The sequence below is a fragment of the Mobula hypostoma genome, chromosome 12, assembly GCF_963921235.1.
Source record: "Mobula hypostoma chromosome 12, sMobHyp1.1, whole genome shotgun sequence".
In the NCBI taxonomy this organism is placed as follows: Eukaryota; Metazoa; Chordata; class Chondrichthyes; order Myliobatiformes; family Myliobatidae; genus Mobula; species Mobula hypostoma.
In genome coordinates this window covers 64,950,652-64,977,272 of record NC_086108.1, presented here as the reverse complement: position 1 = coordinate 64,977,272, position 26,621 = coordinate 64,950,652, and the positions used below count along the sequence as shown (strand labels likewise).

Genomic DNA, 26,621 nt, shown 5'->3' with positions numbered 1-26,621 from the left:
TTGTAGTGAGCTGCCTTCTTGAACTACTGCAGTCCTTGAGGAGCAACTATGCCCACAATAATTTTCAGGGAAGAGTTCCAGGATTTCAACACAGTAGTTTTGAAGGAACAACAATGTATTTCCAATTTAGGATATAAGATCATAAGATAAAGGAGCAGAAGCAGGCCACTTAGCCCATTGAGTCTGCTTCGCCATTCAATTAGGGGCTGATCCAATTCTTCCAGTCATCCCCACTCCCCTGCTTTCACCCCATAGCCTTTGATGCCCTGGCTAATCAAGAACCTACTGCTGCCTTAAATACACCCAATGATTTGGCCTCCACAGCCGCTCGTGGCAACAAATTCCACAAGATTACCACCCTCTGACTAAAGTAATTTCTCCGCATCTCAGTTCTAAATGGATGTCCTTCAATCCTGAAGTTGTGCCCTCTTGTCCTAGAATCCCCTACCATGGGAAGTAACTTTGCCATATTTAATCTGTTCAGGCCTTTTAACATTTGGAATGTTTCCAAGAAATCCCCCCTCATTCTCCTGAACTCCAAGGAATACACCCCAAGAGCTGCCAGATGTTCCTCATACGGTAACCCTTTCATCCCTGGAATCATTCTTGTGAATCTTCTTTGAACCCTCTCCAATGTCAGTATACCCTTTCTAAAATAAGGAGCCTGAAACTGCACACAAAACTCCAAGTGTGGTCTCACAAGTGTCTTATAGAGCCCCAACATCACATCCCTGCTCTTATATTCTATACCTCCAGAAATGAATGCTAACATTGCACTCGCCTTCTTCACAACCGACTCATCCTGGAGGCTAATATTTAGGGTATCTTGCACAAGGACTCCCAAGTCCCTTTGCATCTCTGCATTTTGAATTCCCTCCCCATCTAAATAATAGTCCGCTTGTTCATTTCTTCCACCAAAGTGCATGACCATACACTTTCCAACATTGTATTTCATTTGCCACTTCTTTGCCCATTCTCTGTAGGCTTTCTGTTTTCTCAACACTAGCTGCTCCTCCACCTATCTTTGTATCATCAGCAAATTTAGCCACAAATCCCTTAATAACGTAGTCCAAATCATTGACATACATCGTAAAAATTGACATTTATCATAAAAGCTTGGATAACAACTTCCATGTTCTCATGTTTTTGGTGCCCTTCTTCAAATATTTAACATCTAGTGGTGTTGAAAATTTTTTTAGCATTGGAAAAGACAACAAAATACAGGCAAGAGGGAGGTTACAATCCTGGCAGTACTCGTGCCAGAGAGTAAACTAAAACTAAGCTTGCAATAATCCGAGTGTGCAATTTATTATCTTCAGTCCATTACCTAGGAAGGGATTTCCCCAAGCTCTTTTCAATTGACATATATCTTTATCCAATTAGTTCTGAAGTCAAAACTAACAGAAAAAAATATAACTTTGACCTTTACATAATATGACAATACACCCAGGTGAAAGGAAAATAACAGAATTTTGCTACATTCATATAACCCAATTTTCTGTGTCTGTTCTAATTAAATATCATGTTTTCTAGCCCCTTCTACAATTTTGGCAATTCCTTATTTTCCTCCAGCTGCAGGAAAATCAGGATCAGTTGGGGTAGAAAGCTGGATAATGAATCTTTGGTATCTCCACTCAGGAGGGCTTCAAATTCAGCACAGCATGGGTTTTATGAACTAGCAAAATTCTGCTTTTACATTTTATTTCTATCTTAAATTTCATCCTTTATTGTTCTACCAATTTCGATGTGTGATTTTAATCTTTCTGTAGCACTTGACCTGTTTGCTCATATTTCATCTGCTCATTTTGATCTGGAATCATCTCCGCATTAGTCTAGTTTTCAACAAGTCTTTAACGTTTTAGGAGTAAGGGTTTATAATATCAATCACTGGGGCATCCAATTCAACAGTTCTTCCTATTTCAGCAACTTGCTAACAAGTTCCAACACCTCAACTAAATTAATTGATCAGCTAAACAGACAACCTGTCATGATCCTTATGCCATTTAAATAGTTTGCACACCACATATTTTCAGTTAATTGAAAACTGTGTATTCAAGAATGTTGGGACAATTTGATGTGCAGTGTAAAAAAAATCAAGTCGTGGGCTGCCATGGACTATATCCATTCATGCGTACATTTTTCAATTTCAACTCAGAATTGGTGGTAAGGATTCACACCAGTGTGTTCATCTCCTTAGTACTTATAAATAAAGGGCAACATATATTTTCAAATTGCCTTCATTGGTGTACAAGCGTAAATGATAAAACTACTTATTCCTCTACTTATTAGTATTTAATAAACAGAGCAATTTAATGATGTCTACAAAATTCCATAAGTATGTTTTTTAAAAAACATTTAAAAAGTTGTCCAATTGTACCGAAATATGAAACAAATAATTCAGTACAAAGTAGAAAATCTATGAAAATATACCAGTTTTTGTGAAAATAAAGAATATGAATGGTAGAGTATTCCAGTAGGATTAATAATTTTATACAAATTTTTCCAACAGCTTCATATGAAATGCTTTTTCTTATGCTTCTCAATATGTATCTAGAAAACCTTTGCTTTTGCAAATTATATCTGCTTCTAAACTGGACAGTTTCAATTTACTGCATACTTGTAGCTTTATGCAAACCCTGCTTTATTTTAAACATAAAATTTCAAGATATCATAAATTAACTTTAACAGATTTATTACTAACAAATAATTATTAACAAATTTTTAAAAATGCATTAACAATTTCTTCCTTAAAGATCTATAAAGAGGAGTGAGGTAATCGTTTAGTAAATGCTTGCTTTGTTATGTTTGCTCCAGCATTGGGAATCCACAAGATTTGATGAAAACTGCAACTCAGCTGTAATGTGAACAAGACTGGGAATTGCTATGATTAAGCCCAGGCAAGTCAATATGATCGAAGTTGGGGATATGAGATGTGGGAACAAAAACATAATCTGATGCTATCAGCTGCAGAAATCCTTTACCGCAGAAGCATTTGCAACATTTCTACAGTGAAATATAATCAAGCCATCTAGGGTCATACTTGGGTCAGTGTTTAAAGTAGTCCCTGTTGTGTATAGGTGGCTGAACCATTCTGCACCGGTTGGCTACATTCTTCGCTGATGTGAAGGACAACATCTGTTATTTCTACAATCTGAATATAGGTCAAAAAGTCTTCAGAATTCATAACCTTATAAATCACATCTCCCTGCATTCACTGAGTCTATATATGCCCACTCAGTTGTAACTCCTTCAAGCTGGTGAAATGCAGTTAGGAGTCTAAGTTGCAAGCTTCCCTAAGATCAAGTCCAGAAACTAAGCATTAAGAGTTGGATTAGACAAGTCTTTTTCTATTCCCGGGAGTTATCCTGTTGCAAACTGACATTTTTGTGAATTTGTATCAAACAATAATTTAGTTGGTGAGATCCCTCTTGATTTTGTCAAGATTTCGCTACGTACTTTGGTGTGTTCAGGTGTCCCCCGCTTTTCCAACGTTCGCTTTACGAAACCTCACTCTATCGAAAGACCTACATTAGTACCCTGTTTTCGCTAACAGAAGGTGTTTTCACTGTTACAAAAAAGGCAGAGCGCAAAAAAAAAGCAGCGCGCACCCTGAGCAGCCGCTCTCCCCTGGATTCAGAACGGCATTCTCGCCGGCATTGCTTAAACACGTGCCGGTGAGCAGCCGTTTGCAAGATGAGTTCTATGGTATCGGAAAAGCCTGAAAGAGCTCGTAAGGGTGTTACATTTAGCGTAAAGCAAGACATAATTAAGCATTTCGATCATAGTGAACGAAGTAAGGACAAAGTGAGTTTGGCTTGTGGAAGTTGACAAAGATGATGTTGAAGAGGTTTTGGCATCCCATGACCAAGAACTGATAGATGAAGAGCTGATGCAATTGGAAGAGGAAAGGATAACAATTGAAACCGAATAAGTAATGATAAAGTATGACTTTAATTTTGAAAAGGTACGTTGGTTTAGGGCAAATTTGCAAGATGGTTTGAGTCCTTACAAGGAACTGTATGATAGAAAAATGCACGAGGCTCAGCAGTCAAGCAAGCCTTCCACATCAGCCACAGCAGACGACGAAACTCGACCTTCGACATCGAGGCAGGCAGTCATAAGTCAAGATGAGCTGCCTGCCCTAATGGAAACAGACGACCATGAGATGACACCCCAGTGTCCTACCACCCCAACCCCCAGGCCGCGGACAGATACCGATTTGCGGAGAATGCAGAGGTAGCCGGGAGGCACATAGCACATCTTTAAGAAAAAAGCCAAAATAAACATGCTAATTAATTAGGTGCCACCTGGCATGTAATTGTCGGCCCAGATCAGAGGCGATTGCTGATTGCGTCGCCTCTGATCTGGGCCAACATCTACGTGCCGGGTGGCACCTAATTAATTAGCTTGTTTATTTCGGCTTTTTTCTTAAAGATGTGCTGTGTGCCTCCCGGCTACTGCTGTACCCCTGCATGCTTTGCGGATCGGTATCGATCGGCGGCCTGGAGGGTGGGGGCCACTGCACCACCCAAACTCCGACAACTCAGCCTCACACACCATCGTCATTGTACTTGGCAAGCTGCCTTCCCGATTCCCGTAAGTGATACTACACTGTACATACATTATTTCTACATTATATAGGCCGTGTATTTTTGCGTGTTATTTGGTATGATTTGGCAGCTTCATAGCTTAGAGGTTACTGGTGAGAGTGTTTTTGCCGACGGCGCTTGCGTGAGATTTTCGCTACGGAGAACAGTTCAGGTAATGATTGTGGAAAAGTATTTCTACTTTATATAGGCTGTGTATTTATCATATCATTCCTGCTTTTACTATATGTTACTGTTATTTTAGGTTTTATGTGTTATTTGGCATGATTTGGTAGGTTATTTTTGGGTCTGCGAACGCTCACAAAATTTTCCCATATAAATAAATGGTAATTGCTTCTTTGCTTTACGACATTCCGGCTTACAAACCGTTTCATTGGAACGTTCTACCTTCGGATGGCGGGGGAAACCTGTTTTAGCTTGTCTGGTCTATATGCTGACTTATTGGTGCTGCCCTTACGAGAGATGCTTGTTAGGCTTGTTCTTATCAGCCAACACTGGGTCAATTCAACATCAGCTTTACTGGTTCATCAAAACTGACCTAAGCCATTTTTGTCCTCGGTGTAACAAAATGCAATTTCCATACTGATGATACTTCGAAGCTAAAGCAATTGTAATGGCAGATGTGATATCAATAGGAGACACCCAGAAATGCTCCATACTTCAAGCCAATGTTTAATATATGTAGGTTGTTAATTATCTGGTTCTATTCCTCATCTTGTACTACAATGAAAATATTGTCTAGAGTTTCTTAGGAGACCACACCATACCTACAAGCCCCTGGCTGACTGAAGACGTCATGTATGTATTTTAGGTTGCTTTCTATTGTCCCAAACTATACATCTTGGGTGGTAGGGCAGAGAAAATGGATAATAAAAGTAAAGGAACATATATGAGATCAAAACAACTGAAGAGAAGGAGGAAAGAATTAACAAAGGATAGTGAAAATCAGAAGTAGGATAGTAGGTCCTTGCTGCTTTTGCAGATTTACCACAAACTAGAGAATTGTGGGAAGCTGAGGTTTTTATTTTGGTGAATCAAAGACTGAATTAAAGAGATCCACTGAATTAGATGATCTTACTCAAATTTACTGCAGTCTGAATAATGTCTGAGAAAATTAAAGTGAGCACAAAACTATATAATATTGCTCCAGAGAGTAAGGATTTCACTCCAAAGTAATGACACACATGCAGCTGCTATCCCTACCAAGAAGTGAAAAAGACCCAATCCCCACTGCTACATCTTCAGTCAAGATTTCCTCAGAGATGATGGAACTTCAAATGACTTCCATTCATTAGAATTAGCAAAGGCTTGAGCATAATATAGGAACTCAAGTGTGATATGACATGCTTTTACTAATGCAAATACGAGGAAATCTGCAGATGCTGGAATTTCAAGCAACACACAGAGAAAATGCTGGTGAACGCAGCAGGCCAGGCAGCATCTATAGGAAGAGGTATAGTCGATGTTTCGGGTTGAGACCCTTAGTCTTGGCCCGAAACGTCGACTGTACCTCTTTCTATAGATACTGCCTGGCCTGCTGCATTCACCAGTATTTTTTGTGTGTGAGGCTTTTACTAATGCTGTTTATGAAATTTACCATTGTATAGAGCACGTTTGTAATTGCAAAACCAAATGCATAGATAGTAAAACTATACATCCCTACTTCGTAGAAAGAAACAGGCATAAAAATCATTTTGTGCATTGTTTGAAATAATTGTGTTCATTTCTCATCCATCAGGAAATTGGACCAAACATTTATTGGTATATTCTTTCCTAGCCTAGGTACCATCTCCAGACACATATGATGTCATCATCAAGTTGCACAGCACTTATTACTTCCTTTTTGACAGAAATTAGACAAAATGGTCTTAACCAATCTTCATTGCTCAGTTACAGTAAAGCATCAATCAAAATACATAACAAATCATGAACCATGTTTGAATTAGAAGGTCTCCACAGGGTCATGTTTAATATAAGCAAAGACTTCCCAGCTTCAGTTTTATTTGTGACCATTACAGCACAGGTGGTGCTAACACAGACTGCAGCAACCCTATGCTGTGCACCTCAGTGCAAGATAATGTGATCGGATGCCCCGGCAGTCATTTCACTCTCAGTGCATATGACCACTTGTAGCTCAGGCTACAATCACACTTCTCTACCCTTTCCTCACAATCACATCTGATTTCTCACCTCTCCTCTCTGAACATTTCCCTCTCCCTACATTTCCCCTCGTCTTCACTGAAACCTGGGATATATTGTTTCCAACCATGATAATTATTCTACAAAGCAAAGAAGTTACAACTTCATGATCTTTTGGTGATCTCTGATTTAGGATAATCATATTTAAAGTAACAAATAATGGGTAAATCAAAATTATGGGCAAAAAGTATCAAATCACTGAGCAAAATCATCATTACTAGAAAAGAGTGCTAGTCCCTTGTAAGCAAGGAGCTTTCCAGCACCAGGCATAATGCCTGATTCAAGATAATGAGAATGCCTGAAATAATGAAAATTTAGATAAAAATAGAGAGCAGTTCAACCAGCATATGTGAATGATATGCAAGGACAATAGAAACTCTAAGTAGTAATTGGATAATAATGAGAGAGTATTGTTTCTATATGGAATTATTTGAATACTAATTGATTTCCATGTAAAAGGACAATGAAGCAGAGTTTTAATAAAATTACTTCACCTTTACTTGTTTTATTGCTTTTAGCAAAGAATGATTTCACCTCAGTTATTTTAAATTTCATAGTCTTCATCATCAGCATTCTGCTGTTTGACATCGATTAGGAACTCAGATGAATTGGTAACGTTATACTGCAGTGACAAGAACATGTATCGGTGTGGATCTCCAGTGGTAAGTGAGCCATTTCCTGATACTCCAAAACCCTTACACCAGCTACAAGTTACAAATCTGGAATGTGATGGAATACTCTCCTCTTGTCAAGCATCCTGTGTGATGCTCCAACTGTACACAAAATGCTCAAGAACACCTTGCTGCCACTGAGAATATTCATTCCCAACATCAGCACATAGCACCTGCAAAATGCACTGCAGTTCCTTGCAGCCTTCACCAATAGCCCCTTTCCAAACCCATGGCCCCTTTTGCTAAAAGCAAGGGCAGCAGGTACATGGGAGCAAACCTGGCTGCAGATTTCCGTCCACATCCCATCTTACAAAAAAACTCCTCCATCATCACTGGGTCTAAATCCTGGAAGCTCTCTGACAACTGTACCACCAGAGCATCTTCAACAGATGCAATATAGCATTTTAAGGAAGTGGATCGTCACCACCTTTCTCAAGGGCAATTAGGGAGGGCACTAAACACTAAGTCTGCTCATATCCACAAGAATGAATAAAAAGAAACAACAATGAAGGGTTAACATATCTGCCTCTTTCAAGAGATGCCAGATCAGTTTTATTTTTAAATAGCTTAATTTAATTGCTTAATAACTGTTCTGGTTTGATTTGCTCTCTTGAGTGCTGGATGATGCATATCATCGCACTTGAAGACTGCTTAAAACACATCGTCAACCAAATGAAATCCTCGCAGCCTTCTCTGAGAACTGTATGGGGATATCCTATACAACTCCTGTTCAAACATCAGACAACTCTTATTCAATCAGATCTACACAATATTTTTGTTCAGTTTCCAATTGCTGAAACGAATGTGCATATTTACCTTGCCTGCGGATTTAGAGCAAAAGCAATTTAAATAGGTAATATAAAGGGATAAGATTGGTTCAAATATACAGTAAGTTACCAAGCATAGCTGTAGCTATTTATAAACAAGACTTAACATTACAGGCTATTAACTAACTCGTGTGGCGGAGAAAAAAAAATCACTATTGCAATTTATCACTATCACAATAAGTAAGGGGAACTGAGGGAAGCAAATTACAAAACAATAACCCAAAATATATGGAGGTGAAGCTTACAAAATGGTATTTTCTTTATTTCTAAAGGAATTATGATGTCTGTTTCTGGGCTATATTATTCTGTTTAAAAACTTAATAATGCACTATTGACAACTTTCAGGGTATCAATGGCCCCCACTCTCAGGTTGCTAACTAAAATTTATCCAAACCTAGAACTGTGCAGAGACAAGTTTTATGGCTATCAGTATGACTTCAGGTGGAGTTTTCTATAGATCGCAGGAACTGTTGCAGAAATGCTAGACAACTGCCTTCTTTGCCATTTTCCTGTGGTTTCTATGGCCAGGTTATGAAGAATGTGTGGGAAAAACCTCTTCAGAAATTCACCATCTACATGGCTTATTCCTAAACCAAAGACTCAAATTAAATAGTTTGACTGGAGTCCTATTTAAGAAAACTAAATTCTTTCCATAAAATACTCAAATGTAAACATTCTCTGCCTTCTGACCCATGGAAAAGGCTCAGCTTGTTTTAGTTACAGTTTATCATTATTTTCTCAAAGGGACTACAGCTGCAAAATGGCCTTTCCACATGGCTGATTAACTCCTTAATAACCAAGGTATATTTGTTATTTTACACTGAGGTTTGTACACTCCTCAGTTTTCACTTGCCTCTTGTCATGGTGAAATATGCTTGCAGTGGTACCCTTCTGAGGCATCATCCAAGCTATCAAGTTAAGTAGATTTAGTCACTTGAGATCAGGGCTTCTCAGTAGCTTCTCCCCTTTCTTAGCTAAAGATTGATGAAACCACTGTAGTTCTCCAAATTTCAGTCTGCTTGTGGTCAAATAAATTGGTACAGACCGGATATAAATTGTAAGACATCCTTGTATTTCAAGGAAATGGAAACAGCAAACAGAATCTTAGAGGTTCCAGTCTTTGCTTTTGTGGTTTTAAGCACCTCATCTAGCTCTTAAACACAGCATGATTATGTTACAGATTTAAATAACAATATATTGAAATGTAGGGCTATTTTAAAATTGAAATATGATTTGTCTTTTTCAGAATTTGAGTAATTCCTGAATAGTTTGAATGTACAAAATTACTACCAGGTTTGTCAGAAGCACGACAGTATTTGGAAAGTCAAAGTTCAAAGTACATTTATGATCAAGACATGCATATTATATACAATGTTGAAATTTGCCTTCTTACAGGCAGCCACAAAAGCAAAGAAACCCAAAAGAATCCATAAAAAAGACCCAATGCGTGAAAAAAGAACAGATTGTGCAAACAGTTAAAAGTAAACAAGTAACACTCAGAACTAAAGTTCACAAAAGTGAATCCACAGCAACGAAGCCAGTCCAGGAGTCTGTTAGTCGCAGGCCACAACCTCAGTTCAGCACAGAGGCAAGTAAACATTGCCCAGCGGCGAGCTCAACACTGACCTGTCTCTCGCCTTCGGCCCTGGCACCCCGACCTTTTGAAACTGGCCTTGTGCATAAATTGGCTAATCATTGGCTCGTTCCTCACTCTGGGCCCAGGCCTCACCACCTTAATTCGGCCCCAAGTTCACTCCAGCAATGGCCAAGCATGGGCTTGTTCCTCACTCTTAGACCTGGGCCTCATCACCTTGATTCCATCTATTCCCGCACTGCACCTTTGAGACTCTAGTTCACTGAATCTTCCTGAAAACTACAAAAATGCCAGGTTGTACAGGCGATTCAAAAGCACAACTCCAAAAGGGAAGTTACAGTCTATTGGTTGTAAGTGATAATTATCGAGAAAATGTGTGATCAATGGAGTAGTTAGTAGTTCTGTTTGCTGTCAGTAAAGCATCATTGTGTCTCAGCAGCACCATCTCAAAAACTGACGTATATAGCAAATATAAAGAGCTGATATCACTATTCTTGCAGATCATCTCACAAATGAAATAGATTCGCTATAGAGGTATAAGTCATTTGACCCAGAGAGCCAGACCATAACATCTGTTCAGGTGTCTGATACATTGCTAATTTAAGCAGGTTTCTGGTAACAAGAGAAAAATATGTGAAACAGGGAGTTCAAAATAATTTTTTAATAGGTCACTTTTGGGGAAACTCTTAGTTCTCAAGATGAATCCTTGAACTTCTGTTACTAGATAGAGAAATAAACCTGCAGTTGATTTATTTCTGATAAATTTCACCTCAAACATAAGAAATAGGAGTGTAGAATGTTGATCATGCTCCATCATCCAGAGCACAGCTAATTTGATTATTGACCTCAGCCTCACTTTCCTGCTCTAGTTTCCAATATGCCGAGATATCAATCCATCTCAGCCCAAGATACCTTTTCTCTTCATTGGGTGCAGACTTTGACTCTGCCTCAGATTACTTAAGCAGAGTCACCATAAAGCTGATGGATTACTAATGTGGCTACTGGGATTCTGCTACTGAGAACTGGGAAGCAAGTGCAATTCAACAATTGTAAAATGTTGATCACTGATGCAGTATCAAGGGGCAAGTCTCAATAAATCCTTGCAAGAGGTACATGAAAACTGCAGTAACTCTGGCATCCAGACTTTTCCTTAAGCATTATTGGTTTAAATTTGGGGACAAAGCTTAGATTTATTTGAGACTGAGGGAAAAGTTAAAAAATTGTTTTGCAGTGAAGAAAGTCCGTGCTACTTCTACTGAAGTTCATGACTTTACCAAGATAAAACAGTCAAATATAAGAAGAATAAAATCTGGTAGGCCTCCAATCAGTAACAACCAAAAATTAGGATTCAAAAATGGTAAGGGAATAGCCAACTTCTTTAACATTCCTGTTCAACTTACGGAAACAACATGTCCCCTTTAACCTTCCCATATAAAGGCAAAATCACGAGGGACTGTACTGCAATTTAAGAATAACCTGACAGCCCCTCACAAAAAACTACCAGTCAACAATTGACCCCCACTATGATCCCTGGCACATGTACTGTGCCGACAGTAGAGGAGACTGAAGAAGTGCCATATGATGTATACTCGGGAGGGAATGGATCTGAAAAATCTTGACAATAACTGCAGATCCTATGAACTTATTTTCTTCGGGACAAGCCTCCTTTCTGTTTAACGATCTGCCATGCTTCATTAGCACACAAATTCAGTAGCCCGTCATGCTGAAGAATATTTTGCAGAAAGATTGTGGGCAGCTTGAACAAGAATGTATTTTCCGCAACTCATAGACCTCTGTATCATTATTACTGACCAAGCAAGTTTATTGCTGAAAACTAGACCAGCTAAACAGAGCTAAGGGCAGGTAGTATAAAAATTAAAAGAGAATAAACCTACAACCCTGTCTCAATAATTTCAGATGGAACTATCCAGGAAAGTATTTGCAGGGAGAAGTAGCTTGGAAATTATTTGGGTAGGAAGAGTGAGGAGGTCCTGAAAGGTGAGTTTAGGGAGATAGGCGCCAAGTTAAAGGACAGGACCTCCAGGATAGCAATCTCAGGATTGCTACCAGTGCCACGTGCAGGCAGGTTTAGAAATAATAAGATAGCGCAGATCAACACATGGCTGAAGACATGGTGCAGGAGGGAGGGCTTCAGATCTATAGGTAATTGGGCAGTTTTCCAGGGAAGGTGGGACCTGTTCTGGAGGGATGGTCTACATCTGAACTGGAGGGGTACAAATATTCTTGCAGGTAGGTTTGCTAGAGAGGCTCCAGTGGATTTAAACTAGATACAAGGGTGGAGGGGAACCAGAGCGTAGGAACAGATGTAGGGGAGAAGGAAGAAAAAGAAAATAGTAAAGTTGTTTGCACAGAGAGAAAGAGGTGAAAAATTTCTTAAATGCATTTATTTTAATGCTAGGAGCATTATAAGAAAGGTGGACGAGCTTAAAGCATGGATTGATACCTGGAAGTATGATATGGTAGCTATGAGTGAAACATGGTTACAGGAGGGGTGTGATTGGCAACTAAATATTCCTGGATTTAATTGCTTCAGGTGTGATAGAATTGGGGGGACAAGAGGGGGAGGTGTTGCATTGTTTGTCAGAGAAAATATTATCGCAGTGCTCTGGCAGGATAGATTAGAGGGCTCCTCTAGGGAAGCTATTTGGGTGGAATTGAGGAATGGGAAAGGTGTAGTAACTCTTATGGGGGGTGTATTATAGACCACCCAATGGGGAGCAAGAATTGGAGGAACAAATTTGTAAGGAGATAGCAGATATTTGTAGTAAGCACAAGATTGTGATTGTGGGAGATTTTAATTTTCCACACATAGACGGGGAAGCCCATACTGTAAAAGAGCTGGATGGTTTGGAGTTTGTAAAATGTGTGCAGGGTAGTTTTTTGCAGCAATACATAGAGGTACCAACTAGAGAAGGGGCAGTGTTGGATCTCCTGTTAGGGAATGAGATAGGTCAGGTGATGGAGGTTTGTGTTGGGGAGCACTTCGGGTCCAGTGATCGCAATGCTATTAGTTTCATTATAATTATGGAGAAGGATAGGTCTGGACCCAGGGTTGAGATTTTTGATTGAAGAAGGGCTAACTTTGAGGAGATGCGAAAGGATTTAGAAGGAGTGGATTGGGACAATTTGTTTTATGGGAAGAATGTAATAGGGAAATGGAGGTCACTTAAAGGTGAAATTTTGAGAGTACAGAATCTTTATGTTCCTGTTAGGTTGAAAGGAAAGGTTAAAAGTTTGAGAGAGTTGTGGTTTTCAAGGGATATTGAAAACTTGGTTTGGGAAAAGAGATATATCTACAATAAATATAGGCAGCATGGAGTAAATGAGGGGCTCAAGGAATATAAAGAATATCAAAAGAATCTTAAGAAAGAAATTAGAAAAGCTAAAAGGTATGAGGTTGCTTTGGCAAGTAAGGTGAAAATAAATCCCAAGGGTTTCTACCGTTATATTAATAGCAAAAGGATAGTGAGGGATAAAATTGGTCCCTTAGAGAATCAGAGTGGACAGCTATGTGTGGAGCCAAAAGAGATGGGGGAAATTCTGAACAATTTCTTTTCTTCAGTATTCACTAAGGAGAAGGATATTGAATTGTGTAAGATAAGGGAAACAGGTAAGGAAGTTATGGAAATTATGATGATTAAAGAAGAGGAAGTACTGGAGCTTTTAAGGAATATAAAAGTGGATAAGTCTCCGGGTCCTGACAGGATATTCCCTAGGACCTTGAGGGAAGTCAGTGTGGAAATAGCAGGGGCTCTGACAGAAGTATTTCAAATGTCATTAGAAACGGGGATGGTGCCGGAGGATTGGCGTATTACTCATGTTGTTCCATTGTTTAAAAAGGGTTCTAAGAGTAAACCTAGCAATTATTGGCCTGTGAGATTGACGTCAGTGGTGGTTAAATTGATGGAAAGTATTCTTAGAGATGGTATATATAAATGTCTGGATAGACAGGGTCTGATTAGGAACAGTCAACATGGATTTGTGCATGGAAGGTCACGTTTGACAAATCATGTTGAACTTTTTGAAGAGGTTACTAGGAAAGTTGACGAGGGTAAAGCGGTGGATGTTGTCTGTATGAAATTTGGAGTATTGTGTACAGTTTTGGTCACCGAATTACAGGAAAGGTATCAACAAAATTGAGAGTACAGAGAAGATTTACTAGAATGTTACCTGGGTTTCATCACCTAAGTTACAGAGAAAGGTTGAACAAGTTGGGCCTTTATTCTTTGGAACATAGAAGGTTGAGGGGGGACTTGATAGAGGTATTTAAAATTATGAGGGGCAAAGATAGAGTTGACGTGGACAGACTTTTTCCATTGAGAGTGGGGGAGATTCAAACAAGAGGACATGAGTTGAGAGTTAAAGGGCAAAAGTTTAGGCGTAACATGAGGGGGAACTTCTTTACTCAGAGAGTGGTAGCTGTGTGGAACGAGCTTCCAGCAGAAGCGATTGAGGCAGGTTCGATGTTGTCATTTAAAGTTAAATTGGACAGCTATATGGACAGGAAAGGAATGGAGGGTAATGGGCTGTGTGCAGGTCAGTGGGACTAGGTGAGAGTAAGAGTTTGGCATGGACTAGAAAGGCCAAGATGGCCTGTTTCCGTGCTGTAATTCTTATTCATTTATATGGTTATATATGGTAAATTATGAAAATGATGAATAAATAGAAAGGACCTATTTCCCCAAGCAGAGACATCAAAAACATTTATATGCCATAGAGGGTAAGTAATTGGTAGGAGGACTAGATTGGTGTCACTTCTTTTTAAAAGCTCACATGCCAAACCAAGGAGTAAGTTGAATATTCAGAGCTGCTGCTATGTAACTTCAGCAGGAAAATGATTATACATCATTAGAACTGAGTGCTAAATACCTGTTACAGGCAACTTTCTAATTTTACATACTGTACATGGATGGGAGGGGTTTGGAGGGCTATTGTGTAGGTGCAGGTACAGGTACACGTGGATGGGACAAGGCAGATTAAAAGTTTGACACAGACTAGATGGGCTGAAGGGCCTGTTGCTGTGCTGTAGTGCTCTATGGTTCTATGTTTACTTCTGTTTATTTTGTTGTGTAAATTATGGATAATTTATGTTAATTTAAGTTTATGCTAATGTACATTTATCATGCCTGCAATGTACCATGCTGTTGCTGCAAAGAGTTAATGTTCATGGCATTGAGCATATATACCTGACAAACAGATTCACTTAATGACAATGCAGATTTAGAAAATGCTTCACTTCATGGTTGGAAACAGATGGGTCACACATCTGAATTTCTAGCCCATTCATCCCTGCCAGTAGTTAAATGTTACAAGTTTGCTCCTGTATCGCCATTTAACTTTACAGTCATAGACATAGAAAAGTACAGCACAGAAAGAGGCCTTTCAGCCCCTCTAGTCCATGCAAAACCATTTAAACAGCCTACTCCCATCAAGATACAAAGGGACCATACCCCTACCATCCATATACAGTACCTATCTAAATTTCTCATATTGCAATTGAGTTCTACGCACCACTTGTGCCAGCAGTTCATTCCACACTCTAACAACCCTCTGAGTGAAGGGGTTTCCCCAAATGTTCCCCTTAAACTTTCACCTTTAACCCATGACCTCTGGTTGTAGTCCCATTCAAGCCTGCTTGCATTTATCCTACCTATTATCCTCATATTTTGGTAAACATCTGTCAAATCTCCACAGTAGATTAGGAAGAGTTACATCTCTCTTTGGATTTTGAAACATTGACTGAAAATAGTAGAATCAGTGATAATTCTTTTTCCTTAGTAATAAAAATAAAATTGAAGACCCACACAAGTTTGTTGTTTCACCTTGTGTAGCTTTTCAATTGGGCACATCCAAGCAGTTTTCAATTGGTTTTAACAAACAAGGACACTCAGATAACATGCCATACATCCACATATGGTGTATTTTCAAATTATCATTGTAATCATGCAAAGCATTCTACACTTTAATAGCTATACCACTTGATTATTCCTGCAGCATAAAATGCACAATGTTCACTGAAACAATCATCTCTCAAACAGATTAAGGGAACTGCAGAATAAGTTTGAGTGATTTGAAAATTACTGCACTTTTCTATGAAAGTACTCAATAAGAATTCTATTTTAAAACTTCCTTTACACTAACAGAACATGTTATTTGAATTGTTTTTTTCCCTGCAAACTCTGAAGCTCGCTGAGCATTTCATGTTGAGAATACCAGTAATGGTGCACTTTGATCATTTTGGCCAATAACTTAATCAAGAGACTGCTCCACTCGTGTGAATCATACTTACGCATTGTGTATTGATCTGTTGCGTTACGATCAGAATGTGTGAATCTATCAAAATCTGCTGAGCCTATTACCAAATCTTACTATTCCTCTAAAGTATTGGTCTCAGCTTACGGGATCCATGCACCATGTCATATTGGTAAGTTATACAAACTTATCATTTTCTGGTTAATTGAATATTATTATAAATTGCGTGCATGCTTTATTTGTTACCATTTAATTCCATGTAATTAAAAACATTCTACTCCCAATGACTCAGGTTTTAAGCACATTGCCTAGTATGTCATTGTCTTTCACAGAACAAGAGTCCACGACTGACTTAGTTTGCATCAAATTGCATGTTATGAGGTGAGATGACATTGGGTCTCAACTTGGACAAAACTGGAAAATCAATACTGTTGGAAACCTGTGTCTGAAATACTGGTGACACCTGTTAGGAAATGAATTTTAAATTCTTATAAATGTAGCATTGCCCTAGAATCCTGCAAATTTAAATAGTTTCAAAACACTTGCTTTCAGTTATTGTACATGAACATAAGACCGTAAGGAGTAGGAGCAGGAGTAGGCCATCTGGCCCATCGAGCCTGCTCCGCCATTCAATAAGATCATGTCCGATCTGGCCATGGACTCATCTCCACCTACCTGCCTTTTCCTCAGAACCCTTAATTCCAATTACTATGCAAAAATCTATCCAACTCTGTCTTAAATATATTTACATGAAAGCAGCTAGGATAGTTAACGTAAGTGGAAAGTCTGCAGTGCCTATAGAACTATTCTCTACAGATATGGAAAGGGAAGACAAGGTGGCAGGACAGCCTTACAACAATTTCGTTGAAGGTTTGCAGGCAAGTCAAGTACTTTTATCTTGGGTACACATGAATGCATTTCAATGCCTTATCATACAGAAGAGCTTTTATATTCCCAGATAGAAAGTAAACACTGACATTTAATATCACAGGAGAAAGCAAACCGCTATTAGTTGTTGTAGAGCATATTGCCTACTCAGGTGTTGAGAGCAGACTGCATGTATTACTAAGTGCACTTTGCAGACAGCCGACTCCAGCTAATGTTACAGTGAAACAAATGTAGTCAGCCCTCGTTAACAGTAACTCATGCGGATCAGCTACAGGGATCTTAATATTGAGTTTTTAATCAGATGTCAGGATACTGCGGCTGGCACAGTTCTGACCTTCCTAGAGTATTTGTATTTCTGAGTTTATCAGCAGCAGTTAAGTCTTAGAAATGAATACCTGATTAGTCCTTCTTGGGCAAGTGTGTGACTGAAATAGACCCACCCATTTTCATTTATACTGTATAATGTTGAGCCTCTGTAGTTATCCCTACTACTTGGTAGCTACAGCTCAGTGCTTTTTCTCCAGAAGAGTCTCTCTAAAACTTATCTGAACCAGCCCTTTCACTATGTACAAGTCCTCATATATATCTAGTTACTACTCACATTCAATATAGTCTTAACCTGGATATAGTTTCTAACCTTGTCGTTCTGTGGATAAGAAATATACTTTTTCAAGATTTATATGCAACTTCCGTATATTAATGCATGCTAGTTTTAAAAGTAATGGCACCAGTCATAACTTGATAGTGTCCGCATAAATGCTTTGTGTGATTCCTTAACTAATTATCGATTATGTATTTTGAAAGTAGATAAGTAACAATATGGAGTGTTATTATCAGGTCCCAAAATAATCCAGTGTGCTTTTCTGGAATCCTGAGTAATAATATGCCAATAGGAAGAGCATTGGTCACATCTGCAATTGCTTGGGTCTATTGGTTGTAATGATAGTGAATTGGTCAGCATTTGGTGTCACTGCACTATGAAACTAACAGAAATTCTGAAATTGCACTTGACATAGTCAAAGGCTGATAGGTTGATGCTACTGTTTGTGATTCTCCAGTGCTCCACTGGATGTGATGTTGAAGTCCTCTAGGATCGAACACTATATGAAATTGCTTGTAGTATTCTCCCCATAAAAGGTAACTTGTTTTTCAAAAGAGATCCACCTGAGATTGCAATAGTATAGTGAGCCATACTGTAGAACACTGCTCTGGCTCTGCAAAAATTCATTGGATATTTGTGTATATCATAATAACAATCTGAATTATACTACGTATAAAATATAGGGCATGATAAATGGTTAAAACAATGGTACCACTGTGGTGGGTCATTGAATGTTTTGCTAGTTGCTAAACCAAAACAAAATTTGGTTGCAACTGAAACTGAAGGACTTGGTTAGTGGAGAGTACTTAAGTAATTGTGAAGTTGCCCAAATCAAAGGTGGTGGAGGATTTTGGCTTGAGGCATGATGGCAGTCTGCAGTGTTTATACATGCTTTTGTGTAGAAGGGAGGGAAGAAATGGATTAGTCCAATATCCGTGCATAGCCGAGATGGTAAGAAGGTTTTCACTGCCATTTCAGTAGTGGAGTAAAAGATCAGAGCCCAGAGGCTTCAGTGGGCAAAAGAAGAGAAAAGGAGATCATGCTTGTTCAGATGGTTCATTTAATTCAGAGTGGTCCAGGATTTCAACAACATTAAAAAAAAAATAAATACATGCACAGGAAGAGTTTTAAAGGACATGGGCCTGATGTTGGACAACAGGAGTGGAAAGGTTGAGCTAAAGGGCCTGTTTCCTTGCTGTGTTACTCAATGATTCTGTGTACATTTCATATTTGCACACTTCCTTGGACATCTCTGCTGCACTCTGTTGTCTGAGAATGCCCAATGACAGCTGTCAAAACGACAGTGCTTCAAATTTTATTGAAGTATTTTAAAGAAGGACAGAGAATGATGCATTCCGAGCAAGCACTTGATTGAATCTTGAGTGACAGTAAGTGACCTAAAAATGGCCAGTATTATGCTTCACACACAAAATAAAAGCTACTTTAATTGAACAATGCTTAAAAACTAGCCTCTAACTTTGTTCTGATTTCTTCAGAATTAGGAAAAGTGAGTGATTAAATCTGCTCTATATTTCTTGTTTTACTACCTGTGGGAATTCTTCCATTTGGTTTATAGCTTGATGGCTAACAGCAGAAGTTGCCTATTATGTTACCTAATAGTTGCCTATTACTTGTTATGTACTTGAAATATGGAAAAGTAAAATCTTCACACCAGAGATGGCTACGTCTTTGCATATAAAAGAATAATGTCTTTATGTCAAAGCATTGTATACTCATCATAAAATAGCTCCTTGTATCCCCTATTACACATTCACACAATTGACAAGAATAATGCTACACATGGAAGAAAATTTACCAGTCTGGCACTCCTTTGTTTCACTTGATTACATAGTCTAAAAAACATGATGATTTTGAAAATTCAACAGCCTGTGTTGATACTAACAACATTATAAAGATAAGAATAATTTTTCTACCGTTGTGAGATATTCATTTTTCTGCTTTGTTGCTTATCAATCCCCTTCCTCTTCAACAACAGTCAGCCAGATCTTTAATTTCTGCCCCCCTCATTCAAAACAATGGATGGAAAATACAGGAGAATGCATGTTAATTCAATAATCTATATACCTCACCTTCATCTGGGAAGCACAGTTTACCATCCTACCTGAAACAACCTGGCTGTGAGCAAAAGTTCACTGAGAAAGAATCAGACAGATATTCTCCTATTACACATCCTCCACAGTGTAGCACATTTACGTACCACTGTACTATCGGGAACCTATACAGCTTCAGCTACTGCATTCGTTGTTATGGAACCCAAAACAAACCAAAGTCATTCCCTCATCTATTATAGTCTATAATGATACACATCTTTGATTCTGGCCATGACAATCCATTTTTTTGTCTTGTATGAATCAATAGATATCTACATTTCCTTGCAAGCATAATCAATTCCTGGATCCAAAACTCAAAAAGGAAGAAATGACAAAATACCAACTTCAATGAACCATAATATATTAGCTTTTATAATTCCGAGTGGAAGCACCAAAAACATCATTGTCTTGCACAGGCTGTACTTAAGTAACATTAAGAGAAAGACCACAAATCATAAAACAAAATCATCATATGTCTGTTTTTGGCTTTCAGACAGTTCAAAATACTGTCCCAGATATAAAATAACAATCTGAATTGGATTGTCACTTATAGTGACTTGCCATTGCGTAACAACACAAACCGGTAATAAAATAATTTTCCAAACCAAAAACAGATTTGAAGGTTAACAGCAGCTTCTTAATTTGCTGGTGATTCAAACAATTGTTCAGAAAAGTAGTTCAAAATGAGTGCCAAGAATAATTTATAACTCTTTTTAAAACATACCTCATACCATTTCAGTTAACTTATCATTTTAAGCAACTGCAGCAGTGTATTAAAAAAGGAACTGCACTTAATTATCGTTATAAAATTTACATTATTGTCAAAACAAAACAAAAATATCATTCATGCCATTTTTCCTTCCACAGACAATCAGATATAGTCAGGGTATCAACTGGACTGCTTACCTGGCTCCACCTCATGCCAACCACTTGACTGACTGCCACTCCCTGGAGATCGACCTTGGTTGGTATAAAAGGGTTCTTCACCAGGGCTGTCCATTTCATCTTCCATAGATTTGTGGCGTTTTGCAGAACTGTAAAAGGGGAATTAAGTGTCAGAGCAACAGTTATGCTAAATTTACCATTTTTTAAAGACACATTAGGACTGCAGCATCATATGTTCAACTCAAAACTTTAAAGCCTGTCACAGCTTGAAAACTAGTGTTCAATCCATGTTCACTGGAGATCACAGTTATAGTCAGCTTGAAAATACTTGATCTTGTGGAAAATACATTCGCATTCAACAGCAGATTTGCATTGACATAAAAATGAGTTTGATATCCTGTAGCTGAAATTACATTTTTTATAGTAAATATGAACTTGGTAATTGCTTGCATCAACTTTTGTGGTGTGTTCAAACACTGCAATGCTCAAAGGGAGAGCTAATTAGCATTTCCTTCAAAAAATATCATAAAATCAGTTTTCAAACAGCAGCTGGGTAGTAATGCCTAGAAAGAAATGTTCAATAGAGGATAACATGAACACAAGCACATAAATATAAGAGCAGGAATAGGCAACCCAAGACTTTAAGATTGTTCTGTTATTCATCAACAGTATAGCTCATCTTCTACCTCAGTGCCATTTTCTAGCCACACAGACATATTCCTTGGTTCCCTTCATGGCCAAAAATCAATCAATCTCTATTCGAAATGAGCATCACTAGTTTCTTCCACATTGTAATAACACACATTAGAGTCATAATGGAGGAGAAAAAGGCTGCAGGGGAGAGGAAAAGGGCTCCCGGATTCACATGAAGAACCTTAGCATTGCTCATAAGTGAGAAATATATATCAGGAGGGAGATCCTGTGAAGACCAGCCAGAGTTACCATAACAAAGAACCTCGCAGACGGTGGCTTAAGCTGTTTCCTTCATATACTATACTCTCTTCCTTTCCGACGCTACCTCCTACATATATTTTAGACACTATAATTAACCTTAATCCATGTCAGAAAGGTGTAACGGCTATTATTTATAATACTATTATGAAACTCAGGAAAGCTCCATTTGATAAGATTAGGTCAGATTGGGAAAAGGAATTGGGTCTTATTATTCCGGTGGATGACTGGGCGCATATTTTACAACTAGTTAATACTTCCTCTATCTGTTCTAAACACTCTCTAATTCAATTTAAAGTTGTTCATAGAGCACATATGTCTAAAGATAAATTAGCTCGTTTTTATTCTATTAACCCTTTGTGTGACAGATGTCATGGGTAGATAGCTTCCTTAACTCATATGTTTTGGGCCTGTTCTACTCTGGAAACTTTTTGGAAAGATATTTTTAATACTATTTCAAAGGTATTGAACATAGACATTTCTCCCCATCCTATTACTGCTATCTTTGGATTACCTAAAATTTCCAGTAATCTTTCCCCTTCAGCCCGTAGATTGATTGCATTTCTTACTTTAATGGCGAAAAGATGTATTTTACAACATTGGAAGGAGATTAATGCTCCAACTACATTCTTTTGGTTTTCCCAGATGATACTATGTTTAAATCTGGAGAAAATTAGAAGTAATCTTTATGATTCTTCAGTTAAATTTGAACAGACTTGGAGATCTTTTATTCAACATTTTCATTTAATGTAACTTTTTTTTCTTTCTCTGGCCATATCTTCATTCCCTTCTTGCTTTTTAACTGTTTTTAATGGAGGTCGGGTTTGAGGACGTGATTGTTTTAAGTTGTTTTACTCTACTTGATACCTAGTTAGCCCATTGCTTTGCTTTGCTTTTTAGTTTAGTTGCACGGCGGGGTTTTTTTTGGGTTTTTTTCCTTATTGACATGTTTGAAAATTAGTATACTATTATATTTTATATCTAAACTGCACTGTTTGTACTAATTTTTTTTGTATTAATATCTCTTGTAAAGTTATATTGCAACTGTGTATCAGTGCCTATATGGTTTACCTTTTGTGTACTAATTCAATAAAAAGATTTAAAAAGAAAGAAAGAAGTGCCCAGAAGTGAAAATCCATAAACAATGCTGCAAATGATTTCTTCATCTCACAAGATGTATCAATGTCAAGCACAGACTATTAAAAATACTACTTCCTTGAAGTTTTATTCCCACCCCACCACAATACTTCACCAATTTCCTAATATCCTTTCCTAATACTTCACCACCTCATCATCAGAAAAGACATTCTACCTTCAGCGCCTCCACACAACACTTCCAAATTTAGGATTATGTCTTTCAAAACCTCCATTCAGGCTAAATCAGAATCAAGTACATTATTACTGACGTATGTTATGAAATTTGCTGTTTTGCAGCAGCTGTATAGTGTAAGCCATACAACTTACTGTAGGTTACAATGAACAAATTAATGAATAGTACAAAAGAGGAATAGTGAGGTAGTGTTCATGGGTTTATGGACCATTCAGAAATCTGATGGTGGACATAAAGAAGCTGTTTGTAAACTTTTGATTGTGGGTCTTCAGGCTCCTGTACCGCTTCACCAGTGGTGGTAACGAGAACAGGACATGCTCTGAATGCTGAGGATTCTCAGTGATGGATGCTGCCTTCTTGAGAGGCAATGCCTTTTGAAGATAAACTTGATGCTGGGGAGGGTTGTGCCCTTGATGGAGTTGATTGATTCTACAACCCTCTGCAGCCTCTTTCAATCCTGTGCATTGGAGGGTAGCAGGCAATGTCACAACCAGTCAGGATGCTCTCTGTGATACATCCATGGAAATTAGCTGGAGTCTTTGGTGACAGACAAGTCTCCTCATTCAGTAAGGAAAAGCAGAGAGTCCAGATTGGAAAGAGGATCAATTTAGCAGTCTGCTGAAAATGATCCTCCTGCTCGCGGGCACAGGAGCAACTGAGGTACAAAACATCTTACTAGCAGCAGCTGTACAGAATCTGCCAGATTTGCTCATTAACTGTCTTTCATTGTGTTCATTATATCCAATTAAATTGATCGACTATACACTTCCTCATTATCACCTGTGCTGGTGCACTATCACAATGATATGGTCGGACATTTACAGAACTCTCTTCTAGTCACAGAGTTGTTCAGCACAGACATGGGCCCCCCATCCATGCCAAATTTTTTGTCCATCTACATCATCATCATCATGGACCCAGAAGAAAGCAATGGCAAACCACTTCTGTAGAAAATTTTTCCATGAACAATCATGGTCATGATTTCCCATGTCGTATGACATGGCACTTAGTGACGATGATATAAAGGCTTGGGGTTATTGCTTGTAATGATGGTGAAGTTCAGAGAGCAGCCTACAGTTATATCTGAGTCTGCCCAGCAAGATCACCTGATATTCATAAAGCATCCCTTTAAATAACAAAAAAGCAAGAGCATGTGCTCCAGTAAATCTGTTTCATGAAGATCACCCACAATTCATATTCATATGGGTAAAACTGTTAGGTTTATGCTGGAGCTGAGGAAAATCAGATGTGTTAATGTTGGTACTGTAGTCCATTGTACAACTGTTGCAATTTACCTAGAAATTATCACACATATAATCCAGTCCTGGAAAAATTGATGTTATATTGTGCATCACATTAGAGGAAAGAATTGCACAAATCAAATTTCTATGCTTTATATTTTTAATTATAGAGAGAAGTACAGACAGACAGTGCATCACAGAATGTTATAGTGGATGCAGTCAACGCAGCACAGATATGGTGAAATATTCTGTACTTCAGGTAAAGATCATTATTTTGGTTTTCCAAAAGTAATGATCCATCTCTTTCACACTTTTCCTGGTCATTCCATTTGTAAGCTATCATCATAAGTTTTATTTTTGAGATAATGTTTATGAGTGAGAATTAAGCAGGCCGGTGATGTTTAACTAACAGTATCTCTTTTGGAGGATATGCAGTTCAATAAATGCACAGAAAGACCCATATTCCAATTTCTCTTAAAATTAGAGAACCCTAGACAATATTCAGAAAAGTTACCTGTAAATTAAGTTTGCAGTGTTGCAAAATGAATTGCTTCAAGAAAGCTACAATTTATTTCTTTGAATTATGGGCCTGCTTAAATTTTTAGGAAAAGAAGCTTTTAATAATTTTGTTTACTGAATTAAAAGAAAGAAGAATTCAAACTAGTAGGTATATCTGTTACTTAAATGAAAGCACCAATAATACAGCTAAGTGCTTCTGAGCAGAAGTAGCACAGAAATAGCACTATTGTTTGTCAAATAGCACGGCAGCAGCTTTACTTAGCCACCAGATGCATTCACATCTACGTTTTTCTTGTGCAAGAGATCTAATGAATAATCTTTAAGAGACTGTCTTGATTTTGTTATAAGGGTTATCTGTACAATAACAGATTGATAGTTACCGCATACTTAGATTAAATTTCTTTTAAAAAACAATCTTACTACACAGCAGTATGCTCGGTAAGAATGGAGCTAAAAACAGATTTTTCTTTTGTGTTTATAGCTAAAAGCAGCTGAATAGACATAGAATGTATAAACAAATATGTGGAGAAGCAAGGTGAGAACATGAACTAGAAAGGAAAATGAGTATGTATTGATGAAGTTAGATGTAGAAAGAGGAGCATGTGGAACACTGATTTCAGCACTGGTCTATCTGGCTTGTCTGTCTTGTGTTGTAAATATTGAATACTGTTTTGTAATAATGCAACTGAATTTCCCCTTCCTTTGCCTTTATCACAAAAATCAATTTTCTGCCACTCTCTCCAACTCACCTTGAGATGTTGGTTACTCATACATGACCCTGATAGTATAACCAGTACACTCATATGCAGGAATTAACACTGTTACCTGCAATCTTCAGAAGATGCTGCTAGAGAGGAACCCCAGCACATTTCCCTATTCCCAACCAATGACTGCTGAGAAAAACTGCAGCACAACCACCAATGTTGCTTGCATGAATAACATTAATTTATTCAGGTCTTAACTTTAGCTGAGTTGTTGGACAAGGCCTCCGTAAAGTGAACCCAGAGCAGCTTTGACACAGATAATAGGTTGCTCTTGTTATTGTAATTGAAAACAATTACAGTGAAGCACAAAGCGAGCAGTCAAATAACATAAATTGTTCTTTTGCAATTATAGCTAAAAACAAATCAGCTGATGTATAAATATATGTGATGGGAAGCTAGGTGAGTACTTGAGAGAGAAAGGGAAATAAGTTAGATGCATGAAAAGAACCACGTGTAGCACAAATATAAGCACACATCTGTTGGTCTGTTTCTCTACTGTAAATATTTTGTTTTTTTTTGAAGAATACATTTTTTTTTGAAGAATACATCTCACAAGGCTGTGAACACATCATCAGTGATGTAACCTGGGGTCATCGGATGTTTTGGGTCTTTCAACATCACTCACCCTCACCCAGGTGACCCAGCCGACCCAGCCATGGTTGATCAAGCCACGACTTGTGTACACGTAGCAGGTGCTGCAGATCCCCACGGACTTGTTCTCTTCATCCAGAGCCACCTTGAGGCTTTCTCTGCTTGAGGGCTCCCTGCCTCCTTGTACCAGTGACGTCCAATGAGGCAAGGGCTCTGTGAAGAGACTGTCCAGCAAAGTCCTCGCAGCCCTCCTCAACAGGCATACACTTTGCCTTCCATTCCTGCGTCCAACAGTCGCTAACCAGTTCCTCATATCTGGCAAAGTTTTGAATAACTTTCTTGTGCCAACACTATTTCTCTGAAGGCATCAACCGTTTGCATTTACAAACAAAAAACTTGATATGTTGCTTCCCAAAGCCATTCATAAGACATTATTTGAAACCAAACTACATGAGTAATTATCAGATATCATAACTGATAAACAAATAATTGGTTGAAAAGAACCATTTCAAAGACTGTCAGAAAGGGGGAAAGAGAAGGAAGAGGTTGAGAGATGTTGCAGTTTAATG

The 26,621-nt window shown here is 38.2% G+C and overlaps 1 protein-coding gene across 7 annotated transcripts in view; it reads right to left on the bottom strand.

Annotated features, from left to right (window-relative positions):
- Nucleotides 1-26,621, bottom strand: part of nfia (nuclear factor I/A) — a 580,788-nt gene that overhangs the window by 145,015 nt on the left and 409,152 nt on the right. For all 7 annotated transcript variants that reach the window (XM_063064289.1, XM_063064294.1, XM_063064291.1 and 4 more), the window contains one exon: nt 20,678-20,805. In XM_063064289.1, coding sequence (XP_062920359.1) covers nt 20,678-20,805 — 128 coding nt within the window. The remainder of the gene's footprint in view (nt 1-20,677; nt 20,806-26,621) is intronic.